At 41.2% G+C, this 27,402-nt stretch overlaps 3 protein-coding genes across 13 annotated transcripts in view; 1 reads left to right on the top strand and 2 right to left on the bottom strand.

The window, feature by feature from the left end:
• The window catches only part of TRMT10C (tRNA methyltransferase 10C, mitochondrial RNase P subunit), an 83,689-nt gene that overhangs the window by 6,293 nt on the left and 49,994 nt on the right, over window positions 1-27,402 (bottom strand). The gene's annotated exons all lie outside the window — the stretch shown is intronic.
• LOC129134755 (putative protein ARB2BP) lies at window positions 7,803-11,990 on the bottom strand. The gene is made up of 2 exons (XM_077174414.1): window positions 11,519-11,990; window positions 7,803-8,857 (listed from the first exon to the last, which is right to left on the bottom strand). Exons 1-2 carry the CDS (start codon window positions 11,549-11,551, stop codon window positions 7,826-7,828), a joined length of 1,065 nt encoding a protein of 354 aa, XP_077030529.1. The 5' UTR covers window positions 11,552-11,990; the 3' UTR covers window positions 7,803-7,825.
• SENP7 (SUMO specific peptidase 7) overlaps window positions 12,103-27,402 on the top strand; it is a 41,099-nt gene continuing 25,799 nt past the window's right edge. For 2 of the 11 annotated variants that reach the window (XM_077174405.1, XM_077174407.1), the window contains exons 1-6: window positions 12,136-12,203; window positions 13,492-13,538; window positions 16,077-16,184; window positions 18,320-18,414; window positions 21,655-21,681; window positions 24,875-25,072. In XM_077174405.1, the coding sequence (XP_077030520.1) occupies window positions 13,503-13,538; window positions 16,077-16,184; window positions 18,320-18,414; window positions 21,655-21,681; window positions 24,875-25,072 (464 nt within the window). In that variant the 5' untranslated portion in view covers window positions 12,136-12,203; window positions 13,492-13,502. Of the gene's footprint in view, window positions 12,204-12,290; window positions 12,457-13,491; window positions 13,539-16,076; window positions 16,185-18,319; window positions 18,415-21,654; window positions 21,682-24,874; window positions 25,073-27,402 lie in introns of those variants that run through there. The other 9 variants (XM_054627883.2, XM_077174408.1, XM_077174406.1 and 6 more) reach the window with 9 other exon arrangements.

Here is a 27,402-nt window from a genome sequence, read left to right on the forward strand (position 1 = left end):
CTGACTAGTGTATCTCTGTAGCAGCTCATGTCCAGTATACTCACTGGCTTAGCTGGCTTTAAAATGGAAATTATTTTACCTCCATGTGTCATGTTTGGGGCACACCAGCTCTGACTGGAGGGAAGGTAGTACTGTGTACTTCCCTGAAGCATTGTTCAGCTTAACAGTAAATGTTTCAAGGAGAAAGGTGGATGTTCCAGCTCTTGAAAGATTTTAAACAATACATGGTACATAGGAGGAAACAGATTGTTTATAGATGATTTTGCTATTCCAGATTTGGCCTTCTAATGAAGCTAAGCACTTAAGCAAATGTTTTCCTGATTGTTTAGTCTGATTATAGAGCCAAAACTATAGAATGTTTATTATAGAAAATGATAGATGAGAGTTAGTATACCTTAACATCTTTAATTCAATTTTATATTTCACAGCTAGCCAAAGGGTTGTGGCTTAAAGCTTTCAACAATGCATATCTTTCCTAATAGTTAACTTTTGTGTTTTTCTTCTCTGAGAGAACTCAGTACATCCCTCTGGGTGTCCAGAGTTGCCAAGAACCCCGCCGGGGGGCTCGGAGACCCTGGCATGCTGCCCAGAACACCTGGGGATTTGATTTTGACCCTTGGAGCAAGTTGCCAACTTTGTATGAGGACATGAAAGTCACACAGGTTTGAATAGTGTAATAACAAAATGATCACAGGGTGAAAATGTAGATTTTAGGATTTTTGGTATGGGGGTTATGGGGACAAGATAGAGGAATCTGGGTGTGTCTAGCCTTTCTCCTTCTTCTTGTTCTCCATTTTCTGCAGTGGTGTTGGCACTTTGGGATTGGTTTAGAGTAGAAGTGCACTGTCTAACATGGGTGATAGGTATTGGGAATTAAGTGTAAATATGGTATACGTAGTTTGTAGTATAAAAGGACAACACCACCTCGGGGGCGGTCAAGAGTACTCGTGGTGCCCTGCAGAGCGGATCTCCACTGGGCAGAAATAAAATTTTATAGATAAGAATTAATAAACAACCTCAAGACTGAAAAGTGAAGAGTCCAGACTCATTCTTCAGTTGCGCGGGCCTAAGCAGAGACATCCTACGCATCTCGGGGCAGCAATTATCAACAGCAACCCAAGAACTGGCGTCCCTGGCTGGGCACGTTCCAAGGGGGCACTGCTAAACCTCTTGGGAAGCAGCCAGAACAGCGCGAGAAGCAGCAGCCACTCTCAAGACCATCCAGAGAGCTTCTGCTGAAGAGACTCGTAGCAGACCAGTCCAGAGCGCAGCCAGAAAGCGCGCCTGGATCCACTCTCCTGTGACCTGCTGGCCGCTTTCCAGTTGGACCGTCATACTGCCCTGACGACTCGGATTTGGTAAGAAGGTCAAAATTAAGAATATGGGGGGAACATGTTCCCAGGAACAGTTAAGGATTTTGTCAGCCTTACAAGGCGTGGCAGAGGCACACCCGATGGAGATTTCAAAGAAAGAACTTAAAGATCTTTTGCTATGGGTACACTGTAATTATCCGTACTCAGAGACACGTCTATTGTTTGAAGTGGGATTCTGGCAAGAAATCAACAGACATCTTTATCATTCGGCCACAAGAAAAGATGAAACGGCCATGAAACTTTTACCACCTGCATGGGTGATGCTGGAAGCAACCTCAGCAAAATCTGGGGAGGTTGCCAAACAGCAGGTTGCTAAAACTCCCACAGGGGCAGAGGGAGGGGAGCAAAGCCAGAAGCGGAGGGCGGCTCTTGTTCCAATTGTCCCAGAGGAAACAGAAATAGCTCCCAAAGAAGGGGAGCAGGAGGGAACTTCACCACCTCCGATTCCCTCATCACCCCAAAAGCCCACGGGACCTCCAAAGCGTCCGAAAACCCCAGATACTTCAGGGTTATCGGGCTCAGACTCAGACACCCTCTCACTCCCGGGAGAGCTCAGGGCTGAAATGTCTCCAAGCGAATTCAAGGAATCGGACTGTGCCATTTTAGAGGCGTGTCCTCCCGATTCGCAGGAGCCAAAGGGATGTAGGGGAGGGAAAACAGCAGACTCGGGAAGGGGCGCCAAAGTGGGACCAGAGGGTGAGGGGGAAAAATTCTCTCGTGGTCGCGCAGGCAGCCAGCGGTGGCAGCCTCAGGCGGCGGCGGGGCCAGCCGGCGAGGGGGGAGGGAGGTGGTGGGAGACATGGGAGTCTCCAGTCCCGGGGAGACACACACGTATCCAATCTCCACTGCTAGCTCAGTCAAAAATCGCACAGACTCGGTCTCACTCAAAATTGCGAATGCTGCAGTCAGCCGAACGGGAGCTGATCGCGGTCGCGCCCCCAGCACGGTCAGCCAGGCGGGCGACAGCGCCGCCTTACGGTGGGGTCACCACATTGCAGGACATGCCAGACCTGGTCGGCCAAGCCACAGCGCCGTCTGGTGGCGGGACTGCAACATTGCAACATCTTTTTCCAACTACATACAAAAGGAAATCTAAATCAACGATAAGTACAACACGGCAAATGGAGTATTCATCAGCTTCTGAATCTCATGAAGCTCAAAACACTTCTGATGAGGCACAACCAACAGGATGATACAATACGCATTACTGCCTCTGAGGGTGTTCCAGCATGGATGTTTTCAGCAGCAAAAGCAGCCAGTTCTTCAGGCCGGAAGCCAAACAATCACTGTACCAAGGAGTGCAGCCAAATACCTTCTACAATATTTAAGCACAGCCATGGGAACACAAACATGAGAATTTCAGATTCCTGTTCTGGATTTAGGAGCAAGGCTGAAGACTTCATCAAAATGAGGAATGCAGATTCCAGAGACACCAATGACTTCTACAACTCCACTGTACATGCAGATACCCATGGAGATGCAGGTTCCAGAAGAAGAGGAAGTTGAAACAACGAATTGGACAGATATTAGAAAATAATTAGGAAAAGAAAAAGACTTACTGCAAGGTTCAGGAAACATCACAATGCCAGTGACATACGATGCACAGGGTCAGAATCCAAGGTGGGGTAGACTGGATCACGAGGTGGTCAAAGAATTAGCTAAAGCCATCAGAGACAATGGACTGAATTCACAATATTTTAAGCAGCTTCTGAAGGGAACTTTCAACATGTATGACTTTACACCTTACAACATCAGATGCCTTGTGTCAATGATTCTCACTGACACACAGAATCTCGTGTGGGACACAAGATGGAGAAGATCTCTCACAGAGTTGAGGCTCAGATATCAAGGTGGACCAAACGCAAACCTCACAGTGGCACATTAGCAGGTGATCCTCCAGATGACAATCCAACAAAACAAGCAGCGAGGCTTCCAAGACGAGTGCTGAATGACATCAAGGAAGCAGCACAAAAAGCAATCCTGCAGATTGCTCCAGGAGCACAAGATATCCCATTCACAAATGTCAGACAAGGTCCCACTGAACCTTTTTCCTCATTCACAGATCGACTCACACAAGCTGTGGATTGACAAGTGACTGATGACGTGGTGAAACCACATCTCATCGAAAGTCTTGCCTATGCCAGTGCCATTGCAGATTGCCAACATGTCATCAGTGCAATGCCCGGATGACCTTCTTTGGCAGAAATGGTAGAGGCATGCAGCAAAGTGGGAACACCTCAGCACGTTGCATCCATCGTGAAGCAGGAATTCCGAGGAGAGTTGGAAGAACAACTGGGAGGACAGTTGGGAGAAAAAATGGAAAGAATACTTCATTTGCAGAATGAGAATATCAACAAGATGGACAAAGTTCTAGCAAGCATTGAAAAGAAGAGCAGCTCATCTGGCGGACAATGCTACAGGTGCGGAGCATTTGGACACATGAAGAAGAACTGCCCGCAAGTGCAAGTGCCAAAGACAGAAAGGCTACTCTGTCCAAGATGCAGAAGAGGAAGACATCTTGCAAATTAATGTTATTCTCAAACGGATGTGGATGGAAAACCTCTACCGTGTCCAGGAAACGCCAAAAAGAGCATGGAACATCGTCAGCACGTGCCGACACAAGTGATGGCAATTACACAAGAGTAGACAGGACAATCATCGGAGAACGTTGGACAGATTCCCTCAGCAAAGTCATCAGCAGAATCCCCAGTGACCCAGAACTCCTCCCACCAGGAGCGCAGTGCACATTGGCAGCTTCCAAGTTAACATGCTTCTTGGACGGAAGTCACACAGTGATATCAACAGGTGTCAACGGGACTTCACCCAAGAGACAAGATTTCTTGATAATTGGTAAAGACAGAAGCATTACCCTCGGACTTGTCATTTATCCTTCAATCATTTCAGCAAATCGAAACGAAGAGTTGACGGTTTTAGCCAAGGCTCTTCAACCACCATTGATTGTGGCAGAAAACACCCCGGTAGCAAAAGCTATTGCTTTGCCACCACACGCCATGGAGCAGGTCATGCCATTGTTTGATGAAGCAGGATTTCCTTCAAAGGAACATGTGGAAGTACATACTTCCTGGGTGAAACATATAGGCCGAGATCAACCCACTGTCACTTGTCAGTTGACCTGTGGAGAAAGAACAATAGTCGTCAGAGGAATGCTCGACACGGGCAGACGTCACAGTTATATCCTATGTCTTTTGGCCTCGAGAATGGAGTTTGATTGCGTCCTTGGGTTCCCTCACAGGCATAGGGGGAAGTTCTCTGTGTCTGCAGAGTGAGAATTCCATTGTTGTCACAGGACCAGGAAACAAGACAGCGATCATTTGTCCCTTTGTTGTGCAGAAGCCCATCAGTATGGGGAAGAGACCTTTTAGCACAATGGGGCACGAAGTTGGAGGTGGATTTTTAGTGGGGGTCACTGCGGCACTCACCACTGAAGTTAACCTGGAAGACAGATGATCCAGTTTGGGTGGATCAGTGGCCCCTTGAGCAAAAAAAGTTGAGTGCGTTGAGTCCAAGAACAACTGCAAAAGGGACACATCAAGCCAACAAATAGCCCATGGAACTCTCCAATGTTCGTCATCCGAAAGAAAGCATCAGGCACATGGAGACTGTTGCACGACAGTCTCAGGAAGATCAATGAAGTCCTCAAAGACATGAGACCACTTCAACTGGGACTTCCCTCAGTCTCAATGATTCCCAGAGATTGGCCACTTGTGGTCATTGACCTCAAGGACTGTTTCTTCAGCATTCCGCTACATCCAGATGATGCTCCAAGACTTGCCTTCTCCATTCCAAGCATCAACAAGGAAATGCCTCTACAGCGGTACCATTGGGTGCTCCTTGTTGTTGTTCAAACAACCTCTCAATCTGATCACAGATTCCGCATATGTTGCGGGTGTGGTCAAATGGTTGGAAGGTTCACTTTTGAAAGAGACCAGCAATGACGTTTTATATTCATACTTGTCAGGCATGAAAATATTGCTAGAAAACAGAGAACATAAATACTTCATCACTCACATCAGAGCACACACATCGCTTCCAGGATTTCTAGTGGAAGGGAATGCCCAGGCAGACAGGTTGACAATGCCCATTTCACAAACTCTACCGGACATTTTTGAGCAAGCAAGGTTAAGCCATGCCTTTTTTCATCAGAATGCACAGGCACTGTTGGAATCCTTTCGTCTTTCAAAGAGCCAGGTGAGGGAAATCATTAGTGCTTCTCCAGACTGTCAGCTTGTGCAGCCACCTGCTTCCACAGGAGCAGTCAATCCATGGGGACTGCAAAGTCTTCAACTGTGGCAAGCTGATGTCACAAAATATCCATCATTTGGGAAGCTCAAAAATGTTCATGTTTCAGTGGACACATTTTCGGGAGCAGTCTTTGCATCAGCACATACAGGAGAAACAGCAGAACATGCCTGTCGACATTTCTTGCAAGCATTTGCATCATTAAGTGTACCTCAAGAGATAAAAACAGACAATGGCCCAACATACACAGGGAAGGTGCTTGACAAATTCCTGAAAAAGTGGGGTGTCAGACACACATTTGGTATTCCATATTCCCCCATGGGTCAAGCAATCATTGAAAGAACACATCATACCCTGAAATCCCTTTTGGATAGACAAAAAAGGGGGGAGCCAGAGGTGACGCCTCACATGAAGTTGAACAAGGCATTGTATGTGTTGAATTTTCTCAACAGCTCCTCTTCAGAACCCAATCCACTGATTTGAAGACACTTTTCAAACAGCTCTCAGGCAAAACTAAGGGAGAATCCTTTAGTTTTGATCAGAAACCCAGAGACAGGACAAATAGAAGGTCCCTTCAAATTAATTACATGGGGCAAGGGTTTCGCTTGTGTTTCCACAGGGCGAGGTCTGAAGTGGGTGTCAGCGCGACATGTGAAGCTATATCAGACTCGAGAGCAAGAAGACACTGATCCCGGAAACAGAGAAGCGAGCACGCAGACAGAAGAGAACCAGACTCCAGACATTGACTCAGAAAAGACATAAAAGAACAAGGACTTGGGGGTTTCTTTTGGGGTTTGGGTGTCAAAAACATGGCAAAGCTTCTCATAAAGGGTGAAGCCATGAGCTTGGTAATGCTCGTATGCTTCATTCTTCCACCTATTGCTTTAAGCAATGGGGCGGATTTGCCCATTGTCCAACCAAAACAGAACATTTGGGAAGCTTTGTCTCAGGCAGCAAATCTAGACAGCATTTGCTTGACACACTCAATGCCAGGGAGACCATTTTCAACATGCATGGTTGGATTGCCAGTGGACGAATGGCCAGTTCCAAAACACACTCCTGTAAAAGTCTCACGGGTCATTATGGATCCTATGAATGAGTGGTGTTCTTGGACAAAACTCCTTCCTGCGGCTTCCTCTGAACCTCAGGAAGTGGAAATTTTTGGGTCCACGACAATGGAACTTTGCATGAAATTCGAAATTTCGGATGTGACAAAAGCAAAAAATAAGACCATTGATGTCACTTTGAATCATGGCTTTTACAAAAATGCATCGGCTTGGTGCAAATACACCAAGACGACAACCAAAGCATCGCTCCAAGTTCCAGCACAATTGCCACAGGGGATCTTTTTCATTTGTGGGGACAGAATTTGGCATGGCATCCCTGCAAATGTCAAAGGCAGTCCATGCAGCATTGGAAGAATTTCATTGTTGTCACCTGATTCGAAATCATTGAAAGAGCAAAAGCGTAAAGGGAAAAGATCATTGGAACAGTACAGTCCAAATTGTGATGATGAGGTAAACACTTGGGACGAGGCTTGGAGAATTGCCGTTGCAATTTTCTCAGCTCAGACAGCGTCAGGGGTGGCCTTGACTCAATTGGACCATATGGATTGTTGGTTGAGCAAACATGCTTGAGCCGTTTCTCTTGCACTGAGTGACATGTTAAAAGACATTGACAGTGTGAGACAGGCAACTCTTCAAAATAGAGCAGCAATCGATTATCTGCTGCTGGCACATGGACATGGATGTGAGGAATTTGAGGGAATGTGCTACATGAACCTGACAGATCACTCAAAGTCAATTCATGAGAACATCAAAAAGATAGAGGAAAGTATAAAAAAGCTTGGGGAGATCACTGGATCTTGGATCGATGATGTTGTTGGATTTTTTGATCTTTCTCCATTGTGGAAAGAGCTTCTAAAAATAGGGTTTTATATTTTAGTATGACTTTTGGTTCTCATGTTCATTGTGCCATGCATCTTTTGTGTGTGCAGCGGGTCATGAATCAAGTCACCAAAGAGGTGTTTTTGGTGCAAAGAGAAGGGGGAGACTTCTCAAAACCAAACATAGTTTCAAACTTAGAACTGTGATTTTCTCCACAGTGAGATGAAGGTGCTTAAGTGACTGAAATGTGCAGAGGCACTTATGAAAGGAAGAGACCACTATCAAGAACAAACCAGTGTACCTTTATTAATTGCCTGTCTTCTTTCTTGTGCTGCTCCTGGTTTCAACAGGTGAATTCCTCAAGGCTGTTGTGATCTTGGCTTTCAGCATGCTCTTCAAGTACTTAAAGATGGGTTGTAAACAGCAGGAGGGTGCTAAACCATACTTTTCTGTTCCAGCAGAGAAAGTAGGACAATTTACTCTCATGAGAAAGTGCACAGTTTTATTTAGGGGTTTGCTGTTTGACACCCATTCTCGGCAGTTTTTGTGTATCCATTCCTGTATTTCTGGATCGTGCCTGCTCTGATGCTGTATGTTGTGTGTGGAGTCAATGAATGCCACAGAGTACACTTTATTGATCACCTCACGTTTCCTCTGCACCAGAAGATCAACAAACACCAACCCACCATAGCCATGGGCAATGAAGGCCACGTTGCTGGCTGCACTTTTTGCAATGAAATGATCCCATACATACACAGTGTGCTCTTCGGGGCTGCTGCTACCCCTCTTGGGGATCAAACAGGCAGACTGTCTGACAGAAAATCTCTCCTTTTCAGTGTTCATATCAGTGACATTGTCATTGGGGTTCAGTACAATCACTTCCCAGTGGCTCTGCAGGGCCATTTTGATGAATGGTATTTGTGTTCCATGTTTCAGGCCCTCACTGACAATTGCCCTTCGCCCCCACTGTCCAGCACAAAAAGCTCCGTGGTCTTGAAGAAAGATAATTAGGCTAGAAGAACTTGTTAATGCATCCTTGCTCATGAAAAAGAAGCTTCTTGGTTCATCCTCTGTAGCATCTGTAGGAATATAAACCTTCTGCAGCATGCAGACTCTTTCCAGGAGCTCATAAACATACTGGGTAATAGAATGTCCCAGAACTTCATAGCGTTCATGATTCTGCTCATGTCCATTCTTGTAGTAATTGAAAACAAAGGACTCATTTGTATCCAGGTGCCTCAGTTCCCCTTTTCTATTGAAGTCATATTTTAGTTCCTCTTGATACTTGGAACCCTCTGTTAGTTTCCTCAAACTGAGTTCACGCTGTATTTGTAACCACTACAAATTAAGAAGACTATTATTGTCTTCTTAAGTAGTGATAGACCTCCACACAACACCTGTCTCCCCACCCCTCCCTGCATTAGAATTTAGATTTAAAAGCTGTTACAAATTAAATACTTGTTAAACCAGAGTATTTCATGGTGATGTATAGCAAACCAGCTGCTTCTAAAACCTCTTAGAGATGTCAGTTTCAAAGTTCCAACAGCAGTAACTCCTCTGCCTTTATTACACCTTATTTCAGTTTGGTAGTTAAAAATTTGTAAGTAGCATGTTTATTTAAAGACCTGTTAAGGTAGTTTGAATTAAGGGCTTTAAGAAGGAGGCACATGTACATGGCTCATTGTTCACTTGAACAACTTTTATTGTGCTGTCTCCTAGCCATTATCTTGGAACTCCACTGAGTTTCAAGGCCACCTTTGAAATACAGGCCTAGGCAGTTGGACATAGTCCAAGCGTCATAACTGCATCCTGAGCTTTTAAAGAAAATAAGCTGTGCTTACTAAGGACTGAAACCTTCCTGTTGCTTGTGTACCAGCATACTCTCCATGTTGTTCTACCTTCAGCTGCACTAGAACAGATAATAATGATGTGCTTGCTTTCTGCTAATCACTCTAATTAGTCATTCATCCTTGCAAGAACTTGCCACATGGAAATAGAGGAATGGATGACAGAATAAAGTAGCCACTGTGATCCAGGAGCAGGAGAAAAGAAAGTCCAGGCAGCAAACTATCATGAGGTTGGCCTGAGATCTCCAAATTCAGATTATCTCTTATGACTGAAATGAATTATACCAGAAAGTGATTTTTGAGCAGCTGAAAAATTAAGTTTAGCATAACCTTCTATTTTCCTAGTAATTCTTCAGTCTACTACTGACTGTCACTGGCTATAGAACAGCAAACAGGGTAACCTTTGGTATGGTCAGAATCCTACCTTTAGAGGAGTTTAGTCCTAATACAGTAATTTTTTTTTCCTGTAAACGGTCTGAATCAAGTTACATTTGGCAAGTTAGACTGTATACCTTTAAGTTTTTCTTGCTGAACTAAAAGAAGTTTTATAGAACACAGTAAATTACATTCTATATTAAAAGTCACTGTACCATTTGGTAAAGCCAATTACTAGGACAAAAAGTGATCTGAATATTTTCATGTAAGCAACTTGATTTGGAACCCAACTCTTTCAAGGAATGCAAGTTTTCTTGAGGTAAGGTGCTTAGCAAAATTATTTCTTACACTCCTAAATTAAAAAAACAAACAAACAAAAAGCCCCAAACAAAAACATTTTTGCTTTTCAACACATAAAACACCATATGTATTTTCTTTTTAAGTAATCTCCACTGGGCCAGTGTTATTAAGTCCTCTCTTCATGGTCATTCCTGTCTTCTAAATAATAGAGAGCAGGCTAGAAAATTATGCTTTCTCCTTTTTTACCTCATATAATCAGTACACATAGAAAAAGGGGAAAAATCATATGCTATGATATATAATCCATTTATTACTCTCTTGCCAGTTTCTTGAAATGGAAACAGCACAAAAAAAATGCAAGGGCACCCATTCATCTATGATTTTTTCATTCTGCAGGAAGGCACAAAAGACACAAAGGAGATGGGAAAACAGTGTGTTTGCTATACTACTGAAATATGGGCAATTAATGCAAAAGAGATAATACTTAGTGGGAAAGAAACTACCAGTTGTTGTTCCCATGAGACCAAGTAGGAGAAAAATGGGCATATTTTAAGAAAAGATGTGTTTGAAGAAAGGCAGAAAGCTTTCTGTAAGAATTAGAAATAGGTAGGTGCCTTTTCCTTGGAGTGGCATGCTGGGGACCACCTCTCAGTCCCTTTCCCTCCTCACCCCTAAAAGATTGGAGAGACTAATTTCCCAGCATACTCTGAACAGGAGATTACTATTCTTTTACTTCAGCTACTAACAGCAACATTGTTTTTTCAGTTCCAAACCAAGGATGTGTGATTCCAAATTAAACCCTGAACATCTACTTTACAAAGCATTGTGAATGGTTGCTGAAGATTTCAGGAAGCACAAACAAACAAACACAGTTTTACATGAAGTGCACATATGACTTTCCTTCCTAAAATTGCCTTCAGGATACAAAATGAAAAGTTTTGAGGCAATTAATGATAGGTTATCATTTTGGAGTTTACTTAAATAGTAGCTTAGAATTATATACTTATTAGTCCAGAGAACTGATTTTATTGTAGTAACACAATTAATTATAGAATTAAAAAGTAGCAATTACAGGTTGTTCCAGATACAGCTGCATAATGCATACACTTCTTTGTTGTAAGACTGCATTCTAAATCAGCATTGATAGCTGTTTGTATTTCACTGTCTATATATATAAATGCAATATTCAAGGTTTTATATACTAGCATATAAAACCTTGAATATTGCATTTACAATAGCCTTGACAATTGCTACCTTAGTTTTAAAAATTTGCTTTTGGGGAAAAATAATCCCTCTTTCCCTTCCTCCCACTTTTCTATTCAGATTCTAAAATGCTTCAGATGTAAATTCAGCTGGTACTTGTTGCAGCATTTGGCATATTGTAAACACCAATGCAGTATAAGTACTACATAAGATCCATAAAGATTACTTGGTTTTCCATTTAAAACCACTTCATTCTAGTAAAGCCCAATATTACCATATGCTCTTCTGTAAAATCTGTCATCATCATAGACGGAAATCTTTTTCACTCTGGGAGTCTAGACAAGTCCTCTGTATGAAAAAAAATAAACCAAATAATGGTTTCAGTTTTCATTACTGGGGTGTACATCTACAAGATCTGTCAGTAGCTGATGGTTTGTGGCCACCTAAAGCACCCCAGTAGTTCCAAGTTACAAACTAACCCCTCATGTTTGTAATTCACACTTGACAGTAAGCTAGAGCTACACCTCGAGTATGAAACCAAATATTCATCCACACCAGTTACAATTCCCACTACCACGGAGAAAACAAAGCAGAAAGCACCACAGAAAACTTACAATTCTGAAGCTGCCCTGAAAAAAACACAGCAAAAAAGCCCCACCCAACAAATCTTCCTCTCGCCTTGGTTGCAGGAGGATTTCAAAGGGCAGCGGCTGCAAACCACGACCAGCAGGGTTTATAAGGGCTCTCCCCGGCTGTGCATTCCCCCCCCCCCCGGCAGGGCGTTAATTTGATTAATTTGGCGGGGTCTGGTGTCAGCTGGAGGGCCTGAGGGGCCGCGGCCGGGCGGTGGCTCCGACATGGCCCAGTGGGGCGGTGCCCGGCCCGGAAGTAGCCGGGGAAGCTGCGCAGGCGGCGGCGCGGCGGCGGGGCCGGCCCGGGTAAACAGCTCCGGAGTGGCGGTGAGTGCCGGTGCTGATACCGGGGCTGATACTGGGGCCGTTCGCTCCCGCCCGCTGCCGGCCCTTCGGCGGCGGAGGGGGGAGGAAGGCAGGGCTTCAGCCCGCCGGCAGCGTTCTGGGGGAGGCCGCGGTGTCTGCCGCGAACGAGCGGAGCCGGCAGCGCGGTTGAGCGGAGGGCAGCGCGGGACGGAGGGAGGGCTGGTGGTGGCGTTGCTGCGCCTCTGGGAGAAGGCTGAGGAGAGAGTGTGAAAAGGTGGAATTGCTGGCTCAGGCCGTCGGGATTTGCGGGTTTGTCAGAGGGAAGCTGTTCCCTTCCCAGCGGGGGGAGCCGGGGTGCGGAGCTCGGGGCCCGGTGCCGGGCCGGGCTCAGGCGGTGCAGCTCGCTCGCTGCCGCTCCTGGGGGTGCCTCTCCCCCGAGCTGTCAGGCGGCCCCCGTGCGTCCGCGCTTCCTCCTCGCAGGCGTCGGAACAGGCACTACTTTGGCTTTTCTTTATCGGTCCCTTCCCCACCCTGCGGGCCTATGGCTCTTAACTTAAAAAAACCTCCGAGATAAGTAAAAGTCCCCGAACTTGGCTTCTCGAGAGACTGCAAACTAGCTGTAATCTTTCAAGGTCTTATGCCAGTGTCATATAGAATATGTATAAAGAAAATACCTATAAATGCTGGAATCTCTGAGGCTGTGTTCTTTTAGTGATGAAGTTTGTAGGTTTAACAGGATTCCTTGTCTATTATTTATTCAGGGAGCCCTTGCAGTGGTTGTCCTCTTTTACTCCTTTTCACTCTATAATCTAAGTGTGAACTTCTTATTAGTTGTGTGCCTGCAGCAAGGAGTTAATCAGTAAATGTCATAACTAAGGATAGATTCTAGGACAATTTCATTAAAAATTTAGTCTATACTGACAATCCAGAGCCTTGCCCAGGTGTGTGGCTGTCAATTACTTTTTACCGAGGCCTGTAGTGACAGGGTAAGATGGAACGGTCATAAATTGAAAGAGGGTAGGCGTAGATTGGACACAAGGAAATATTTTTTACAGTGCGAATGGTGAGACTGGAACAGGTTGCCCAGAGAAGCAGTGGATGCCCCATCCCTGGGAGTCTTCAAGGTCAGGTTGAATAGGCTTTGGGCAACCTGATCCATGTTATGAATGTGGTTTTTTTGTTATAGATTGCTGAAAAATTATTTTCTTGTTCTTTCTTAGTGCCTACTACTGTGGTTCTACTTGCCTCTTAATCAATAAACCAGAAATTGTTAAGTTTCTTTTTATTTTTCCTTTGTATTTTTTTCCAGTAGAGAAAACCATGTCAGGAAGAACATCATCTTCAAGTCATGTCAATGTAAGTGTTCCTGAAATTTTCAACATTTTATTTTGAGGCTGTGGAAATCCTAGGGTGTTCTGATGTGTTTGCACAACCAAATTGATTCTTCACTTTGTTGGATCATGCTTTCTTGGGAAACTGTTTATTGTGGTAGTAGTCAATACTAATATCTACTGTTGTACATTTATTAATACATTATAGGCTTAGCATTTGATTACACATAAACAGGATGTTTTCCAAGTTATTTTAAGACCTAGGCTACCACCAAAAATTTTAGAGTAACTTGAAGTAAGTAGAAGAGCTGCAAAACTGTGTAAAAGTTGCTTATCTGCAGAGATGTACAGTGCTAGAAACTGCTTCTAACAGGGATATTTTAGGAAAAAATAGACACTAGCATAAGAGGCTTCTTATGCTAGTGTCTATTTTTTCCTAAAATATCCCTGTTAGAAGCAGTTTCTAGCAGTGGGAGTACTGGAGAGAACAAATGGTAGACATAGGAACAGGTAGGATTGGGCGAGGTCTGGGGGATCTAGTGGTTTAGAAATGAGCTGTTTCCAGCGCTGCGTTTATGCACTTTCTCTGGCCCTTGCTTTTACAGGTGGGAGCCTTCAGGAAAGTTTTGCTGATTTAGATGAGGCTGCCGATTGTGTACGCACATGTATGTGTAGAGTTAGTCACCTTTTACTTGGGAAAAGCTGAGGCAACTGCATACCTTGTGTTTAGCATAGATTCAGACCTCTCTTTGCCTGTTGACTTTGTGCTTGCTCTGTAAGTTAATTGTGGGTGCTGTAAACCAACATCTTCTTAATGAGTGCAAGCATTGGGAAGATGCTGTGTGGTGAGCTGAAAATGTTGCTGGTTAATGTATCTTGTGCTTTTTATCCCTTTCTGTCAGTTGTCTCTTCTTTTTACTGAGTCTGACTTTATCTGTACTTAATGTTGTCTCTTACGTCATTACAGAAGTTATCAGAACCTCTTTAATTTTAAATGTATGTTAAAATTCTAGATAACTGTGTGATCTTTGGAATTTCATAACAGAAGCTGCTAGTCAGGCAGCAGGTGGAGGTCTGAAGTAAGAAATGTGTTCCTAGCCATTACAGTGCAGATCAGAAATATGCATTCTGACTGATAAACGTGTTTATAGGCCCCTTCTAAAACAAAACCAACCAAACAAATTTGAAACAATCTACTTGTAGGAGATGCTGAATAAGAAAATGTCTTGTTTCAATCCTTCCATGTTGATTGCAAAGGGAGGTAATCGTTTGAGAAGTTGTTACCTGTGTGTGACATCTGTATCCTTTAGACTTTGAAGAAACTGTTATTAAAGGAGTGTTTGACCATCAAAGGCAGCCTGAGATACTGTATAGAAATTTGGGTCTAATTACAAAAAATTTTAATCTTAGTTTCAAAGAAGTGTAGAGAAGGAGTAAGAGCACTCAGGATTTAGACTGAAGGACTGAAATATTATCTCATTATGGTACAGCATACTTCCTTATGGTCTGTCTGAAGGACTACCTGCTGAGCTAATGAATGCAGTTAAGGTGCTAATAATTAGGTTGTTGGAGTCACTGTTCTGGAATCCCTGCTTTTAATTTCATGTTACAATGCAAGGCATCTGGTGGCTTGCAAATCAAGTTCATAGGATGCTTTACAGTGTCCATCATATGGAGTAGCTTCAGCTTTTTCCTGCCTGAGCTAGATTCAGAGATGTGTAAATGTTGTATTCCCTCTCTGATACATTCTCATCTGGTTGTATTTCTAATGTAAGGTTTTGCTTCTCAGGATGCCTGGAGAAATAGCAATACTTTTATTCTTTCAGTTGACACTTGAACGGGTTTAATTAACTGATAGAAAATATCATCCTGTTTCCTTGTCTTATGAACTAGTACAAATTTAGTTTGGTTATTTTTTTGATTTTCAATGAACAAACCTTCTTTCCTACATATATTTTTTTTTCTGAACGGGTGAATTCATGTGGATTGCTAATTGCTTTCTCTTTCAATAAATACTTTCAAAATGCTGTCTCCATTTATGCGGGAGTTGGCAATAACAATAGCTGATACCATTTTGAGAACATTAAAGCCCAATGCTAAATTATCATACCAAAATACTTGTACTATTATAAGATGTACTTGTTCTTCATCCTGAATTTTTTCTTTTGAGAAAGCAAACCTGGTCATGACATTCAGCTATTTAGTTTTCTCTTTATCATTCTCTAAGCTGAGACAGTTAACCTGGAGTGTAAACAAATCAGAATGAACCAAGACAGTGCCAGTGGATTGATTGTCACCTTTTTGTCACCTTGGAAGATATAAAGTTAATGAAATAGAACTTTTTCAGATGGTTTCATGTGTTAAAACTAGCTCATCATGTGGTATGACACATGATTTGAGATCAGATATTAATGAGAAATGCATTTCAAGTAAAATCACAAGTCAGGGCTTCCCTTACAACTTTATTTTTCCCAGTTAAGACAACATTGTACATGGAGATATGTCAGCTCATAGCACCAGTGGATAATTTAGTTTTACCATGTGTAACATCATCTATTTTCAGTTTCGTATACCAAAGAAGAAAACAAACACCAAGTCAGAGGATGTCCAAGTTCAGTCCCCTTTGGCAAGGCTCCCAGGCTCCCACCATTGTGACTACCCTTTAAAAGAGGTAAAGAGAAGTTCTTCAGAGCGTAAAGTGTGTAGGAGAATGTTACGTGAGGTTTTGGAGGCTGTTTTTTTTTTCACAAGGCAACCAAGTGTTGCCTTGTGACCAATAACTAATCCAGGCTGTCATGAGAGAGGCAAGTGTATAAGTCTGAAATCTGTTTGCAAGCATACATTTACAGACATGGGAGTCTTAGTCTAAATCATGAAAAGCAGTTTGTCTTTGAGTGTAGTTTGAAACTATCTTGAAAATCATTAATATAAAAGTAAATATGATATTTAATATTTTTTTAGTTGATTGTCTTCTGACTGCTGAACTTTTAGGTTATATTCAGATCACTTACCAAACTTTTTGTTATATAGAAATAACCTTTACATTAAGTTTTCAGTTATCCAGGAGCTTAACCTTTTAAGAGAATATATGAAGCACTCTATGCCTCTTGACAGAATTTTAGGTGCTAATACAGAAATAACTGTATTAAGACCAAAAGACTGTAAGAGTCTTATGGCATTTATCATAACTGATTGTCTGGATCATCTCAGTCACATACAGAAGCAAATATTTGCATCTATAAATCTTTTCCAAATTTCATAAGCATTTCAAATGTCAAGTGTTGGAAACATACTTTGCTGCTCTTGTTTCCTTCAGCTCAGCATCCAGAGTTTGTTGCTGGCTTTAGTGCTTTCAGAATCATGGGCCTGGACAAACAGACCTCCTCCCCCTCAGAGGAGGTTGAAAGGTGTAGTGAAGGAAGGTAGGAATTTTTCCTGACTTAGAGTAGTGGTAATGTGACCCAGGTCTCTTGGTAGGCCAGGACATTTGAGAATGCTGCAGTAGAGACTCGCTGTGGGGTTGTGTTCTCTACTGGTAATGCTTTCAGTGAGCAGAGCCTCCACTTGCAGTCAGGTTTTGAAATGGGAGGTGGTGTCTCCTGTGGCTACAAGCAGCAACCTGTCTGCCTCTACAAAAATTATGATTTGAATGGTGAATTGAAAAATTCTTTATTTCCTGGATGTTGTCTGATTTTCTGTTTCTTATTTTTCCTACCTATACCTAGATATGTTTCAAACTTTCCCATGTATCAGGGGATTTCAAATGCTTTAAATACTGGCTGGTTTTTATGTTCTACTTTAAAAAACTTGGTCATGAGTTGTCAGAGTTTGCACCATGTTTGAGAAACTTTGTGTGGTTTTTAGTGATTTGGATGTACAGGTCTCTCCTGTGCTTGAACACCAGTGGTATGAGGTGAACTAGATGGTGTTGGAAGGCAGGAAGAGGGGAGAACCCAGTCAAGTCAATTTCTTGCTGCCAACTTTAATAATGGGTTATTTTGCATTAGAGTTAATCCCTATGGTAGTGAACAGTTTGATTTGGGATGTGCCTTCCAGACTTCATTAAAGTTTGTAGAATATGCATGGGCATGAACTTTCCAGATGCCCTTTCAAACCACACTTAGTCAAAAATTAGGATAAGTTTGTCTGCTTTCAGCCTGAGTGCCATAATTTTCAAGCATCTCTTGGGTTTATTATATTTTGAATTTTAAGAAATGAGGAAGATTAGAAGGGGGGTTGGAGGGCTGGATGTTTCTGGAATTGCAACAATAACTATGTTTTGGTGGGGCTTCTTTTGCTTAATTTGAAAATATTAGTACTTTCTGGTAAGGTAAGGGAATGTGGAAAAAAATCAAGTCTTGCTGTTCTGGGGTTTGCCACCTAAGTTCCAAACCTTCAAATTGCTTTTCCTCCTCAGAATTTTGTATATTTTATATCCATATTGTAGCCTGGAAAATTTGCCTAAATTCACAGCGTTAGCCTCTACTTTCTGCATCTTGTGTATTTCTGATTATGTGGAACAGGCCTAATATTTAAGTCTGTGTTTGTTATAGTCCCTCTTGAAATTGGGAAGCAATGGAATTGTCCTGTATAGTTCTTCAGGAGAAAAAAGTTCTGTTCAAGATCAGGTGGTATATGGATTCTTTAAATCAAGCAAATTAATTACTTGCAAAATTGCTGTGTATGCTCTTCATAACTTTGATATATTTGGTCAGTTGCACTGTTGCAGTGCTCCATTTTTCTAGTGCATTATCCCTTACGATATAATCAGGTTTTTTGAAATCTGCCAATTTTGTTTTGTTTTAGTGGAAATTAAGTGCCAATAACAGAAAGCCTTCCACAAAAGGAAAAAGGCAAAGGGAATGCAACAGACACAGCTCTAATGATGAAGAATCAATTGGGTAAGAAGTCATCTCAAAATTAGTTTATCTCTGTTTGCATAATCAGGGTTTCACGTCTTTCTTGAAGATGAGTGTCTCTGGTCTCTAGCTAATTATTTGTGTCATGCAGAGATGGTTTTCAAGCTGTTGGGTGGCTCACCTTCAGAGAATCATGCTTCAGTGGTCTAATGGCAGCTGTAACCTTTCCTTTGTGGAATATCAGCACAAGATCTGTGACATTAGAGTGAGAGTGCTTACTAGAGGAATTACTGCTTGTTAACCTGCTTGGAGTCCTGAAAGGTGTTCATTGCTCTCTAAGTGTAAACTGTCATTCTAGCCCTAGATATCTTTAGATCTGTAAGAAGCTCCCCAGAATTCTTTTTCTCATCCTTTTTTGTTCTGTAGCCCACACTTATTAGCCTAGGCTTTATCAACTCTTTAAAATAATCAAAATATCCCTTAAACAATATGGTAATTAGTAGTGGAAGGAAGTAAAAAAAATAGGAAGGAAGTAAAAAAAATGGACACTAACACCTCTGTGTTAGTGTCAAGGTGCTTAAATTATTAAGACTGCTGATGTGCCACTTCTTTCTCTGTTGCCAAGAGCAAATATCTTGGTTTCTTTGAGATTATGGCAAATTATTTATATGCTATTATAAGATAAAATTGCCATCTTCAGAGTTATCAGCTAGGTAATTGTTTTATCCAAGAAAATTTTGAAGCTGTTTTTTCTGCAGTTGACAAATGGAAATAAAAATGTAGAACTAGATTTATTAGGAGGAGCTGGGAAACATAATGACTTTGTGACAAAATGAATATGTTTGCCATAATGAAACAGTTGTTATTCCCTAAATCACTTAATTCTAAATAAATGAATAAGCATTCTCTGCTCTGTTTTCTGACTGCAACTAAACTTGCCCATAAGTGGTTTCTTCTCAGGAGAGGCTGTTAAAAAGAAAGTGCACAGGTAATGAAAATGCAGGATATTTTGGCACTGCTGGGTTCTGTAGGTTTGTGGTTTATGAATAGTCATTGTTTAGCCTGGTCTGTATATTCAGAATGCTTCAAAGTGTTGCAACGAAGAGCTGAAATTGTAAAAGATTCTGAGTTTATTTTTCATACTTCCTCAGAGGCATAGCTGTCAGTTTACATGCACTTACCTCAAAAAGCTTCTGTCAGTAACTTTTAACTGAGGGAGCAGCTCACAGGGTCAACCTAACAGAATTTAATTGCAGTTTCCTGAATTTTATTTATGTTTTGACATGGTTGATGTGTGATGTCAAGGTATCAATCTCTAAAAGTCTCTCAGTAAAGTTTGAACTGAGATTTAAACATTGAGAAGTTTGGTTTCTTTAAAGCTACCTTTAGATCTGTTGTGTACTAATTTTCTGTTTATTTCAATATGTTAGAGACTTTCAAATAGCATTTATAGGTGTTCCATAATTTTTACACAAATTGTTACTAGCACAATAGTGAGAAATTATTTAGACTGCAAAGAGACAGCAAGTATTTAGACATTAAACCTGTACATTTTTCAGTCCCCTGAAAAAAGATATGTTTCTAGAGACTAGCTGGAGCCTCTCTGTGAAGTAAATTTACTCTCCTGTCTGCAATGAAGCTTGTACTAAGTGTTCCACTTGGGTACTCAGTGTTTTTCAGTAAGTCAGAATCAACATGGGGACTTCATTGCATAATAAGTGGAAAGAGCACCCAGGTTCTAAAGAGGTGGTGTTTGTTGAGCAAGAGTCTGAGAACTGACAAAACTGTAAAGAGGAAGGAGTGAACTTGTGTGCTGCAAGTCTTTCTGATGCAATAGTGTTTATTCCCAGTGAGGAATTTTTCATTTGCATTACAGAGTAGGAAATAAGTCGTAATTACAAACTCCTGTTAGCTCCTGGTATTTTAAAAGCAATCTACTTTATTGATAGGAGCCAATCTCAGGTGTTTAGGGAGATGAGTTGCTTCAGGACTGTTACTGCCAGCAAATTTTAGTCATAAAGGACAAAGTAGATATATTAGCACAAACCTACAACTTCACACGGGGCTTTTTTAACTTCTGGATTACCAAATTTGGTAGTAATTTGCTTCTGTCAGTTGTGCTGTGGTGTGAGATCATGGGGGTCTGTAGCAGCAACTGCAGCTGCTCTCACTTGTACAGCTCAGCTCCTGGGCTTGTGAAAGGTGAGCGTCAGGGGGTTTGTCTGGGATCCAGAGAGGGCTCCTGGGGTGGGTTAGTTCCCTAGTTAGGGGGGAGGGTGGAAGGAGTACTGAAATAAGATGTGTGCAGTTCCTTCAGGTCAAATGAAATTTGGCATTTCTTTAAATGTTCAGTGAAACGTGTTACAGCTGAATCAGGTACTGACCCCGTAGCAGTCAAGTTTTTGTGGCAATGATTTACATACTGATCCCCCTTGCCCTGACAAGTGCATTTGTTCAGTAATAACATCCTAGTCCAGCAAAGCAAGGAGGTTCATAGGGATGTTCATGTTTGTGGGTCACTGACTTCTCATCAGTTGGTGAAAGGACAGGACCTTGAAGCTGAAGGAGAACAATCAAAAGGTTTCCTCACAACAGAGTGTTGTCAGTGAATGCATCAATCAGAGATTCCCATTAATGATAGTGTGTCATGTTATTCCTTTGGGCTCAGAAAGGTCAGGGGGCTCCTGGGCTGTGCATGTGCTGCAGAAGCTCAGCTAACTGAATACACATCAGGTCTATCAGTGGCTTTATTCTGTAAACACAGGACAGACCCTCAGCTTGTATGAGAGCTGAGGGAACAACCCTCAAACAGTACGTGACATCCCACTGCCAAAATATTTATTTCCCAGAACTTGGGTTTACTAGTAAAAGAATATAGCCATGAAGACAGTGGTGTAGACAATTAATAGTAATTTAGTCCCAAATGAGCCAATAGTCTCCTTGTCTCATTTTGATTACTTTTTAATACAAATTTGAATGAATTGCAGACAGCAGTTCCAGCACTGGTGTGTGTACACGATATGAACATTGGGTAGGGAACTATATCAAGCAGCTGCGACTATTGTGTGAAATGAGGTCAAACATTTTTTCCCCAAAGAGGTATAAACAATAAGTTTTGTTCCTGTGGTTTATAAGGTAGGATATTTCTTTTATTGCCAGTGAAAAGCAAAATGAGACTTGTCAGGAGCAGCTAACAGCATTTTTCTTAATATATTTTTTGTTTATTCCATCATTACATGCATAACTATGTTTTCATTACCTTTGCTTTTGTATTTTTTTCAGTTTTTGGGAGGTAGATGAGAGACTATGGTAGGTACTTGTTTTGGAAACTAAAATAATTGTCTTTGGTTTTCCTTCACCAAGATGCCTCCAGTGTTACTGTTACGCAAATTACTTGCTGGGTCTGCTTGTGGGACTTGCTTTTAATGTATACTTTGCTTCTTTCTGTTTGACACTTACTTTAATCTTTTGAAATGTCTTTTGCTTGAGTTGCTCACTTTATTCTGTGGACAGTTTAACAAATAATTTAGGGATTTGTGTCACAACCATTGTTTACAGATGTACAGACTGGCTTAGGTTTAGACTTTCCCTGAATCTATTGTACTCCCAGTCTTAGTGACATGATTTTCAAGAAACACTGCCAGAGGCCATACTCCTTTTAGAAAGGGAAGCCATTGAAAGCTCTTATGCTCCTTTTCTGCTCTGAAGGTTTGGTCATAACTGGTTCAAAACCTTCAGTCAAAACCTGGTGCCAGATAAGAAGTGATGCCTTGGCCTGGCACTGATGAGTGTATACCATTGGCATCCTTGTTTGTTGAAGGTTCCTCTCCTTTGTATAGATTTCCAGTGCAAAGCTTGCTTCACTTTAGGTGCAAGCATGTCTGTCCTTCAGCAACAAAAGTTTCCAGGCCCTAGCTGTATTTGCCACTGGTACCATGTAACCAGGCTGCTGAGCTGAAGGCAGCATGTGAGTGGGACAATTACAGCTGCTTGCAGATGTAAACTCACTGAGGAATAGCAGCCCTTTGCTTAAGAAATGTTACTGTAGCATGTGTGTAACAGCTATGTGAATAGTAAGGTTTTTTCCCTAGCTATTAAAAAGAGACTTACTCTACAGTGAGAACAATTTTTTTTTTTGTTATGCAAGACATGCAGTAGGAAAAACCCAATTCTTGCTTCAGTAATCTTTAAAACCCAAAAAATTAGCCTGAACTTCAGTGTCTTCATAGGACCAGCTCTTGGAAAACAAGTCTAGTTCTCAGAGGTTTGAAAATAAAGTAAATCCTGACAAATCATCTATGATTTATAATGCTTATCAGCTTATAAATTCAATAAGTTGGAATTGAAGTCCTGCCATTAGGGCGCCACCACCTTCTGCAGCACTACAGGCTGGGGAAAGAGGGGCTGGAGAGATGCCTGGTGGAAAAGGCCTTAGTGGTGTTGGTCAACAGCAGGTGAAAATGAGCCAGTTTGCCCAGGTGGTCAAGAAGGCCAGTGGCACCTGGCCTGTGTCAGCAGTATTGTGGCCAGCAGGAGCAGGGCAGTGATTGTCCCCCTGTGAAGGCCACACCTCGAGTGCTGTGTCCAATTCTGGGCCCCTCATTTAATGAAAGATGTTGAGGTGTTAGAGCAAGTCCACAGAAGGGCAGCGGAGCTGCTGAAGGATCTGGAACGTAATTCCTATGAGGAGCAGCTGAGGGAACTGGGCTTGTTCAGTCTGAAGAAAAGAAGGCTGAAGGAAGATCTTATTACTCTCTAGAACTGCATGAAAAGAGGCTGTGGCAAGGTGGGTGTTGGTCTCTTATCCAAGACAACAGGACAAAGGGACATAAGTTGTGCCAGGGAGGTTCAGGCTGGATATCAGGAAAAATTTATTCACTGAAAGAGTGGTTCAGCACTGCCCAGGGAGGTGGTGGAGTCACCATCCCTGAAAGTGTTTAAAAGCAAGTAGACATGGCACTTTGCAGTATGATTTAGTGGGCATGGTGGTATTCAGTTGAAGACTTGTTATCTTGGAGATCTTTTCCAATCCTTATGATGCTGTAAGAAAACTGTCCAAGTTACTGGCTATAATGCAGAATAATTCTTTGTGTGAAGACTTCAGTGCCAATCTAGCAGAACTACCAAAGTATAGATACTTTTTTAACTTCAGTAGGGCATTTTTACTGACTTTGTAATTCATAATTCTAAGTAATTTGTTTAGTGAAATTGAATAGAAATAGTTGGAGCTTCAGAACTGGGAATTTAACCGCAGTGCTTTTCTAAGAGGAGATATCAAGGTGTATTTTCACTGTTACTGCTTTAGACTACTCATGAAAATAGGAAAATTGGCATAAATGATCAGAAGAAAAGCATATCAAGTCTAGTATCTTCTTTGCAGCCCTGCAAGCAATGGTCAATTGTAGATGTTCAGTGAAAAGAATGGCTAGAGTGAATGCTTCATTCTCTGGATTTTCTGTTGAGCTTCTGATAACAGTTTAGGGGCTTCCTTTATTGGAGGTTACATCCAGTCTACATGTTCTTCAGTATTAGAATTTTCATCTTTAAGTTTTATCTCTTAGTTGTTTATCTCCTGTGGGTCTCTGCATTTGTGTCTGGAAGGCAGCCTCCTGATGAAAAGCAAATTGATATCTTGCAAGAGGAGATCTGAGTGCTCTCGAGACATCACAGCATCTGTGCTGGAGTGTGCTCTGTGGATAAACACAGACAACAGGAGAATTATGCAGTCAATACTCAAAAGGCCGTGTTGTTCAAAACACATTCAAAAAGGCTATAGCCTTACAACCTAATCCAAAATAAATTGCAATGGAAGTGGTAGCATTTAAATCCCAGTCTGAGAAAGGAAGTGGATATGGGCTATACAACAAGCTGGTTGCTGTGACATTGTATGAAAAAAGTTGAGCTGCTCTTACACATTGTGTGCATGTTCAAGTAGGAATTGCATCTTTATATTTTTGCTTGGCTTCTTTTTGATGCTTTTCTGTTTTAACACCTGCAGGTATTTTTCTGGGTCTTGCAATACTGTAGAGTGCTACCTCATATTTGAGGAGTGGAATAAAATCTAATGCTACCTTTTGTGCGCATGCTAGTTTTCTACCTGTTCACTAGGTGCTTTAGAAAATATGCTCTGTTTTACTGGAGGCTTCTTGTTCACAGGAAAATCAAGATTGTTTGTTCCAGAGTTCTGACAAATGTGTACAGATACTGCATGAAAGCTGTTTAGAGAGAAATATTTACCAGTTTTTAAACTGCAGGATATGTTAGCCAGTTACTATGCACACTGCATTGCCTGTAAGGTAAAATTATAAAATTACATGGCTAGTTTTCTTACCTTTTGTGTTTACCTGTTTTTCTTGAACTTTAATGGGATTTTTTTTGCCTCTAAGGGACTAAAAATATTGATGTTTAATTATCAAGCCTGTAGGATACATGAATTTAACAAGAAGCTTGTTTCTCTAGATTGCAGTGCAGTACTTATGGTTTACTGTTATATGTATGGCAGGCAACCCAAAGTTATCTTGACGAACGTCCTGAGTACGAAAATTGGAAGAAAGTACATAGACAGCCACGTAATAATTGATGCAAATTTACCTGCTGCAGACAAATTGCAATCGGGTCAACTCCCCTCATCAGCTGTTGCCAGCCTACAGACATGTCAAATATTAAGTTCTCCTCATGAAAGTTCTTTTCTTTCTGAAAGGTATGTTACTCACTGCTGATTTTGCCAGTCTTCCTGAAATGACGTAACTTCACAATGGAAAAGAGTTTCCCTGAAACAGCTTTTGTTCTACTCTTTTCTTGAATCAGGAGATCAGTTTCCTGAGTGCAAATTAACATGCTTCTCCAATGAGACATTTTAACATTGCATTTGTTCTGGTTTGCTGGACCTGGTGTTAAAAGGCTACTTTTCTTTCTTAGAAGGAATTTCTGTTTGCAGTGATTGCACTGCTTTGATTTGGGAAGAAACACAAGTAGTTCTAACACATCTAAGTTTGTTTTGTGTCCAGAAGCAAAATCTCATTTTCTTGTTGGTGTTGCTGTGTTCTAGCATGATTTCAAATAACTTGTTTTGCAAAATATCTCCAAATTCCTCTCTGTGATAATTAATTTCTTTTCACATTAACCCACTGGTGGTGTCAGTATTCCTAACAGGGTGGCATTGTTTAAGGGCTATGTGTGTCCTCCTACCACTTAACATCTATTTTTCATCTTTTCCTATATTTAGGTTGACTGAGCATCACAGTAATGTTTGACAAATAAAACTAGGAAAATCAGGTATTAGAATTAGACAATACCTGTTTTGGTTTAAGGTGGCTGTTGCATTCAAAGCAAGCTGCCTCTGTTTGTCTGTTATGGCTACAGCAGCAAATTTTCCACAGGGAAAAAGAGTAGGAAATTCTGAGGAGGATGGTAGACAGATGAAGAAGATAATAATGATGTGAGGTTTTTTTTGAAGGCAGGAGTAATTAAAAGTTCCCAGGTTAAAACTGAGAAAAGTCAGTCATATTCCTCATTCTCATACATCAACATCTTAGAGAACTGAAATTAATAGCAATTTTTTTTTTTCCTACGGAATTGCCCATTGCTGCTTACATTAACCTGACAAAGCTGCAATTTAAATGAGATTTAGAGAGAACAGTTTATTAGGCTGTCTCATTCTAAAATATCATATTTTTTACTAATAATTTTCTGTGACTTAAGGCTGGCTGAAGTGTGGGGTGTTCATTTGGATTGTTGTGCGTTTAGGTTTTTGGGGGTTTTTTTGTTTTGTTTTATTGCAAAATAAGACTAATTTTTTATTATCCAATTTTTTAACTTTGTAAAGTTTGGATGATGGGAGGTAGTGGAATTATAGAGAGAAAAACACGAACTCTTGTATTTAATGGTCTAAATCTGAGGGTACATCTTGTGTATTTTTCCTGGCTCATATCTGGAGCACAATATTCTATATTAAGCACAATAATGGTTTGAGCTAGTAATTTTTTTAGTAGTTGTGAGCTCAAATTGCTTTAGATTTGGAGTGCTTCATTGTTTGAATGATTAATATTCTGTACCTGTTGCATAGTTTTCAAATGTATTGTGTAAAAACTTGTTATCAGGAACCAACATTAGGATGACTTTTCACTCTTCCCCAGTGACTAGCACTTTAGTGCCATTTGTAATAGATACAATATGGGAAATGGAGAATTGGGGAGTTATTTCAACAAAGTCATGGCTTGATCCTGGTCACCTGTCTGTAAGTAAAGTCAGTGCATCACATACCCTTGGCACTGATTCCTTTGGGGTCTCTTCTTTGGAGGAGAATAATAAAAGCTCCCCCCGTGTAAGTGTTATGCATATATATGCGCATGATCATACAGAGAGTCTTTTGTACCATCAGAGTAGCCAGAATGCATGCTGAAAATTGTGCTGGTTTTGTACTATGGAAATTTCAGATCAAGTTAAAGAATTGTGTGTCATCAGAACAGGATGGTAATAAATTAACTTATCTCTACCAGCTAGAACTTACTGCCAGCTCCCCCTTTCCATTCTTGCCCTTTGTATTACAGAATTGGTGGATTTTTGTTGCTTTACTGCAACCCAGTGTGAAATGCACTTATTTAAGCGAGCACTGACCTGTCAGTATAACTAATGAATTTGAGGTAGGTTTTAAATATAAAGAAACCCAGGGTTTTAAAGTGTTTACAGTATTTGTTTCTCCTGGTTTTTAAGGACACTTTACAATATATATTGCCATAGCTTCATAGGTGTTGCATATTAAGGGGTTAAGGGGTGCATTTTAAACTGACTTATCAGCAAAGCTGGCATTGAAAATAAAACGTGCAGAATTTATACATAAAGCAAATATGTTTAGGAAAATCTATTAGCTGAAACAGCCCTATTCAGGTGCTTTCTGCTGTTAAAATCCCTGAATTGTGATGTTGGTGTAAAACAAATGCTGAAAAACACTTGATGGTTTTGTATGGTCTTTTAAGACAGTCAACGCTATACAGCTGTTATGCATACAAATATTTTAGTTGAGAGAGAAGT

The sequence above is a fragment of the Agelaius phoeniceus genome, chromosome 2, assembly GCF_051311805.1.
Source record: "Agelaius phoeniceus isolate bAgePho1 chromosome 2, bAgePho1.hap1, whole genome shotgun sequence".
In the NCBI taxonomy this organism is placed as follows: Eukaryota; Metazoa; Chordata; class Aves; order Passeriformes; family Icteridae; genus Agelaius; species Agelaius phoeniceus.

Coding starts and splice junctions, on each gene's coding strand:
- LOC129134755 (XM_077174414.1), bottom strand. CDS start 11,551: ATGATGATGACAGATTTTACAGAAGAGCATATG. Junction 8,858..11,518: donor ATTTTACAGAAGAGCATATG/GTAATATTGGGC, acceptor CTTAATTTGTAG/TGGTTACAAATACAGCGTGA.